At 57.6% G+C, this 6349-nt stretch overlaps 1 protein-coding gene across 1 annotated transcript; it reads right to left on the bottom strand.

Moving 5' to 3' along the window:
* Positions 1-257: 257 nt before the first annotated feature.
* Positions 258-5909, bottom strand: LOC102372919 (glycine N-acyltransferase-like protein 3). Its single transcript, XM_025216150.1, has 6 exons — positions 5684-5909; positions 5389-5516; positions 4110-4217; positions 3740-3866; positions 2361-2481; positions 258-1413 (listed from the first exon to the last, which is right to left on the bottom strand). Exons 1-6 carry the CDS (start codon positions 5892-5894, stop codon positions 993-995), a joined length of 1116 nt encoding a protein of 371 aa, XP_025071935.1. The 5' UTR covers positions 5895-5909; the 3' UTR covers positions 258-992.
* Positions 5910-6349: the final 440 nt, after the last annotated feature.

Raw genomic sequence — 6349 nt, 5'->3', positions numbered from 1 at the left:
CTTTCATTATATTTCAAAGGGAACCCCTAGAAATGGGACTCCAGACCATCTTCAGGTTTTGGCCGTTCAGGCTTTTGACAGCATATTGACATTTCCTGTTAAAATAACAGGCCTTTGTTTGCCAACATATTGCATTCTAAAACCCTAATTTTTTTAGCCAAAACTGGGAATGGTTGAGCGGCACTGGATCAAATCCCACTGCCCATTGTCATGCAGGTAGCCCCAGCCATGCCAGAGATCAGAAGGAAACTCAGCAGTGACTTCAGCAATCAATTTAATCAAACTGTGAAGACACCCATGGGATCCTTGCACTGTCCATGCCTCACAATCAGGGAGCAGAGTTAAAGGGATTTCCCAGGTGAATGTCCATGGGTTTCTTCCCATGGTGAACCTTAGCTCTGCATTCCAGGAGATCCCTACCACTTGCTCTGGGAATAATCACAACAGGGTGATGCATTTTACCCTGGATTAACCAAGACAGATTCTTTACCTTTAGGGAGTTGCTGCCTCTAGTGGACAGCAGCCAAGGTGTTTGTGCATGACACCATGCCCCTCTCCTAAGTTTCACAGGCCAACTCCTCTCCAGTTCAACTGGTTCTTATGGTTTGGCAGCATGGCCAAAAGCAAAGGGCAGAGAGCTGATGTAGGCAGGCTATGATGGGGAAAGTTGTGACAAGGTGGTGGGGGAGAGTGAAACCTGACTGGGGGCTGCCTCTTTGGGCCTGGGGGGAGAATAAGCAGGGAACACCTTAGGGGCTGACTGCAATTTGGGCTGTTCTGACTGAGAGCAGAGAGGACAACAGTGACCACTTGGCTCTGCTGGAGGGAAGAACATCAACAGTTCAGTGGGCTGTGGGAAGTAGGATACATGGGTAAGGCTGGTTTGGGGTTGGGGTGGGGAGGGCAGCTCCCCAGTGGGGATGGTGCCATTGGGCCCATGGGTGTAGAACTGATCCCCCAGCTCTGAAGCCCTGGTTGGCTGGACATGGGGCTCAGGAGGGAACTGTGCGTGGTGTTGGATGATGGTTGATGAAGTAGGACAGGCTGGGCAGGAGCCGGAACCCATGGCTCACCTGCAGCCTTTGCATGGGGTAGTTGTCCAGACTGGTGTAGCCAAAACTGGGGTAGCCCTGTGCATGCAGCCGCTTGGCCGTGACAATGGCCACAATGCTATTGTAGCCATGGCTGCGGTACTTGGGTAGGGTGTAGCCATGGCCCGTGGTGCCGAATTGGTCAGTGATGTTCCAGCTGATAGGGCAGCCTGTTGCATCCAGGAGGCAGGTGCTGGGGAAGCTGCGAATCAGGCGGGCCAAGTACTGCCGGCTCTGCTCATTCCCCCCATAGGCCCATGTCGCGTTCAGCAAATCAACATGGGAGGCATTCAAGGATGAGAGTTTCATGGTAGGGTCCAGCCTGGGGAAGCAGAGAGAGAGCACTAGAGCTACAGGACAGGAGGGCCGGCTCAGAGCAGCAGGGAAAAGGGTGCTGGTCCTTTCCCCTCTAGGTGGTGCTGGTCCTCCCCGAACCCCATTCTGGAGCACTGGCTGGCTCAGGGGGTGGGAATGAAGTGGAGGCCTTTCCCTTAAGGAGGTGCCAGCTCTGACTCAAACCTGGGTGTGGGACATAGGGTCCTTCCCCACAAACCCAGCCTAGTGCTACTCCTACTCTAGTTCCCTATGGCCACAGAGAAAAGCCCATCTCCATCCTGTCTGTAATCATGCTTCAGGTATATGAAGACTGTTATCAAATTCCCCCTCAATCTTCTTTTCTCCATACTACATCACCCGAGCTCTTTTAGCCTTTCATCACAACTCCTCGGAAAGCCCCCAAGTATTTTTGTCACTCTGCACTGGACTCTTTCCAAACTGTCTGCAGCCTTCTTGAAGTGAGGGGACCAAAACTGAAGACAGTTCTCCTGGAGAGGCCTCATCAGTGCTGAACAGAATAAAAACATCACTTCCCTTGATTTGCAAGTGACACACTTATTACTACACCCCAGTTGCTGTTGACTTTTTGTTTGCAAGAAGAGCACATTGCTGGCTCATATTCAGCTTCTGCTCCACTGTAACCCCCTGGTCCTTCTCTGCAGTGTTGCAGTTGGACTTTGGCTGGTTGGACACATAGGCATGGGGATATTCGAAGCTGGGATGTCCCCCACCTCAGGTGTACTCTGTGATAGGTTCTTCCCTACAGCCCCTGAAGTGTCCCGGAGGAGGGTGGTTATCTCCTGCACTGGAGCCTGCGTGGGGTGAAGGCTGGTCACTGGTTGTGCCAAGGGCACACAGCCCAATGTGTTTGTACACCCCCACATCAGACTGCCCTGGGTGGTGGCTGGGTGAAGTGATAGGACACACACTTACCGGATGTCGGGCATGGTGCTGGGGTCAGGGTGGAAGAAGGTGAAGTAGCACTGCCAATTTACCTGGACACCCTTGGCCTTGGCAACATCCCTGGAGGCCTCGTATAGCCCATCCTGAAGCCCTGCAGGGAGAAGTGATGTGCCATGAGCAGAAACCCCCACCCCACAAACCAGTGTCAACTAGGGGGTCTGCATTGCAGAGCAGGTCCATCTGGCAAGGCAGGTGATGGAGGGGCATGTGTCTAAGGCACCAAACTAGCTGGCCTCCTGGCTCTCAGGAGGGAGACAGCCTGTGCCCTCAGCCCAGCACTGGCATAGGGCTGCCCCACACAACCCTGCTGTGCCATAGGGCCTCTGGTAGCTGGGTTTGCAGGAACTGCCAGTGTTATGGAGGCCTGTGGCAAGGCGCTGTGTGTGCTGCCACTTCAAGGGCCTGGAGCTGGCAGCTGCCAGGTGCCTGACGAGGGCAGCCATGTTGAATCGGGGGCTGCCCATATAAACAGGGCAGTTTTGCTGCTGGAGGGCAGGCAACAACACTGCCTAGCCGGAGGGCTGCTGGTATCATCTGAAGGTAAGGGAGGAGCTGTAGGGGATGGTAAGGAGGCTCCTGATCCTGGGCATGACCTAAAACTGCACCCTGCCGGGAGTGGGTGGCCTGGTGGGGCTCCCAGTGGTCTGGGAGCCCCCGGTTACCCCCCCAGTGAAAGGCAGGTTGGGGCGCCTTAACCCCTAGCCCCCATGACTGGGTGGATGACCCCTTGGTTGAGGGCCTGGAGGGTGGACCCCCAGAGAGAGAGAAAAGGCCATAGACTCAGGCCTGTCTGAACTCCCCCTGGCTGGCCCATGCTGGGGCCAGGACCGAAAGGATCAGAGGGCCGGGGGCCCACCACGAGGGACGCCCAAGAGCTGCGCGCCTGGGGCTTCAGCTGGCCTGGAGGTGGGCCAGGGCTAGAGAGACGAAGGTCCCGGGGAGGGGGGATCACACCCAAAGGGGAAGCAGTTCAAGGAGCTATGCTGCCCAGGATGAAGGCGGATGAGACCGCCTGAGGAGAGGAATCCAGGCGGGGGTCAATTAGGAGGATTCTGGGGCCCAGTTTGGGGGCCTGGTGATGATGATAACATTGAGATGCCATCTGCAAGGCTTGGGCTGCGGTGTAGGGGAGGAATGGAGTTGCAGATAGCGGTCCCTGGCATCGGGGCATGAAATGGGCAGCCTCCCACTTAATTACATCAATGAACTAATTAACAACCAGGCGTGGTGGGTAAGAAGGCAGGCGGTTAGCCCAGAAACAGGGGGGTGGGCCACAGTGAGATCAGCCCAGAGCAGGCCCCCTGTTACAGGGTCACTCGGGCTTTGGGGAAGTCAAACCCAGCTGTTACCTATGATGTAGATTGTGTGGCCCCAGTTGATGGCCCCCGGGCTGTCCAGCAGAGCCCGGTAGGCACCCAGGTCCCGGTAGAAGGCTGCGTGCATGTTAGTAAATACATCGGAGTTGTCTGTCACCACCTGTTGGAGGGACACTCACTGAGAGCAAAACTCCAGGGAGGAGAAATAGTTCCCCCATGCCCCAAGACGGGTAGAGCCCCCATCCCAGCCTGGCAGCCCCAACAGGGGAAAGGTCCCATGCCCTCTTTCACACCCCCCCAGCCAGTGCCACTGATTTGAGGCCAGATCAGAAAAGAGGAAACCTCTAAATCTCTTTCCTGTGCCACACCTGCCAGTCCCCACAGAGCATCTGACAGCCCCCACCTCTTTGCGTGGCCTGACAAGGACAGCTTTGAAGTCTGGCCAAGAATCCACCAGCACCTCGTAGCTACTTGGGTTCCCACGGTTGATGTTCATGATGCTGCCATGGACCTATGGAGACGTGTGGTGGGGTCAGTGCCACGGAGGCGGACCCATGGGTGCCAAGGTGGAGGGAGAACAAGGGTGGTGCCCGATTCCAGCTGGGTATCAGGAGCCCCCTGATCTTTGCCCAGAGGTGGGTTTAGCTGTTTGTGACCTTCTGCCTCGCTGGAGACTTTGTTTCTTCTCCAGTCTCCCCTGGCACTTCCTGAGAGGTGGGCATTGCCACAGCTCGCAGTTGATAGCTGCCACCTCTCCAGGTTTTCAATGGGGCTAAAGCCGGGTGCGGGGAGCCCCAGGCCTGGAACTGTGAGGGGGTCTCCAGGAATGTGAGAGGGCAGGACAGGGAGAGAAAGATGGGGGATGCAGGAGGATGGGGGGGTACGAGGGTTTGGAGGGCTGATATAGGCCATGATGGGGGGACGCAGAAGGGCAGAACAATAGCTCCTGGCCCAAGGACTGAGGCCAACACATGCCCGGTGAGGCTGGGTGAAGAGGGCTCAGGGGCAGAGGCTGAGACTGAGTCTCTATGGTTCAGAGCCTTGGTATCTGCCCTGGACTCTGTGCACATGTCCTGCAGTACCAGGGGTGATGGACAGGGTGAGAGAAGCATGAGGTTTCTGGGGATCCCAGCCAGGCTGGGCACTGGTACCCAGAAGTCCTCTGAGCCAAGGAAAAGTTCTCAGACCCTGCCCCTGCCTCCCCTCCCCACTCCCCTGTGCCCACCTCCTGCCTCTTGAGTTAGTGTTTGCTGAGTTTGGAGCTGTACCCCCTGCTGTGTATCCCCTTCCCATTTGGCTGGCACAGAACCAGCCCACGCTTCAATTGGCTGGAATCAAGCCCAGCAAGGTGGTGAAAGGCTGGCAGGGAGCCCACCCAAGCTGTGATTGGCTAGCCAGGTATTCAGAGTTCTGCTGCGTGAGCAAGAGGAATTTAAACTGGGTTTGGACTTTGCATGAGGGTGGGGGGTGCGAACCCTGGCAGAATGGCCAGTGCCAGACAAGGAGCCAAGAGTCCCCAGATGGCATCAGTGAGCCTGGAGGAGCTCTCACCACCCCCCACCTTTGGCCCATTGCCCCCCAGTCACCCAGGGCACATAGGGCCCACCCCCACCCAGCCCAGTCCCAGGATGAGTGTGTGAGGGTTGTAGGGGCCCCTCAGGAGAGGGGAAGCCCAACATCACCGGCAACGTCTTGGGCAGGCCCTGCCGCAGCACCCCCTCCAGCAGCTGCAGCTTGGAGGAGCAGCTCAGAATCAGCATCGCCAGCTGGACTGGGTCCTCGTGGCCTCCAGCAAAGAGGGTGCAGGCACCTGGGGGAAGGGAGACCCCATTAACTCCTTGGCATTGTCTTCATCCCTCCACCTCCCGTGCCCCCTCCCCTCCTTAGTCTGCAGACTCCATACCACGGGGAGACCCCACCATCACAGACAAATCTGTGCTCAGCCCACTGCCTATGGGAGACCCTTCAGTGACAGACCTGCCTGTCCCCAGTGCTCAGGCTGCTCTGGGCAGGGCACAGGGCTCCGCTCAGCTGCAGAGTCTCTGTCCTGCGGCCGGGACAGCTCCGGAGAGCACAGCAGCGATGGGGTGTCTGGGAGGCAGGGAGGACCTGGCCTGGCAGCGGCTGGTGCCCTTTGGATCTCTGCCTCAGGGGCTGCTGCAGCCTCTAATCCCAGTGAATGAAACATTAACAGAGTGGGTGCCTGGCCTGAAGCCCACCCGGGGCAGCTGCATCCCCAGATCAGCTTCGATAGGTGGGAGGAGGTGGGTGGAGCAGGACTCCTGGGAAGCACAACCTTACCTGGAATCCACCGCAGCACAGGTCAAAGGCAAAATGACCCGGCCATAGCTCCTCTGCAAGTGCCCCTCACTCCTGACTCCCAGCCCTCTGCCAGCCTGGCCCCAGGATCCCTCACAGCTCTGCCAGTGCTCCTCATTTCTGACTCCCCATGAGCGGCACCCTCCACTGCTGCCCACAGCTCTGGTGATGTTAAAGGCCCCTCCTGTGGGCTGCCCTGCCTGGTCATGGCTTGGCTCTTACCACATACATGGTCTTGCCCCTACCATGGCCAGTACCCTGTGTGGCTTCCCAGGGCATTGCCCTGTTCTGCAGGGCACCCCAGTGACCTGGTGCGGAGGGTCT

The sequence above is a fragment of the Alligator sinensis genome, unplaced genomic scaffold (genome assembly GCF_000455745.1).
Source record: "Alligator sinensis unplaced genomic scaffold, ASM45574v1 scaffold1002_1, whole genome shotgun sequence".
NCBI classification, from domain to species: Eukaryota; Metazoa; Chordata; order Crocodylia; family Alligatoridae; genus Alligator; species Alligator sinensis.
This window is presented reverse-complemented; position numbering and strand designations above follow the sequence as displayed.

Excerpts from the sequence above, each read along its gene's own strand:
- LOC102372919 (XM_025216150.1), bottom strand. The coding sequence starts at position 5,894 with ATGTTTCATTCACTGGGATTAGAGGCTGCAGCAGCCCCTGAGGCAGAG. Across the intron at positions 3,867-4,109 it reads TTGTCAGGCCACGCAAAGAG|GTGGTGACAGACAACTCCGA; the intron begins GTGGGGGCTGTC and ends TCCCTCCAACAG. Across the intron at positions 1,414-2,360 it reads AGCACCATGCCCGACATCCG|GCTGGACCCTACCATGAAAC; the intron begins GTAAGTGTGTGT and ends CTGCTTCCCCAG.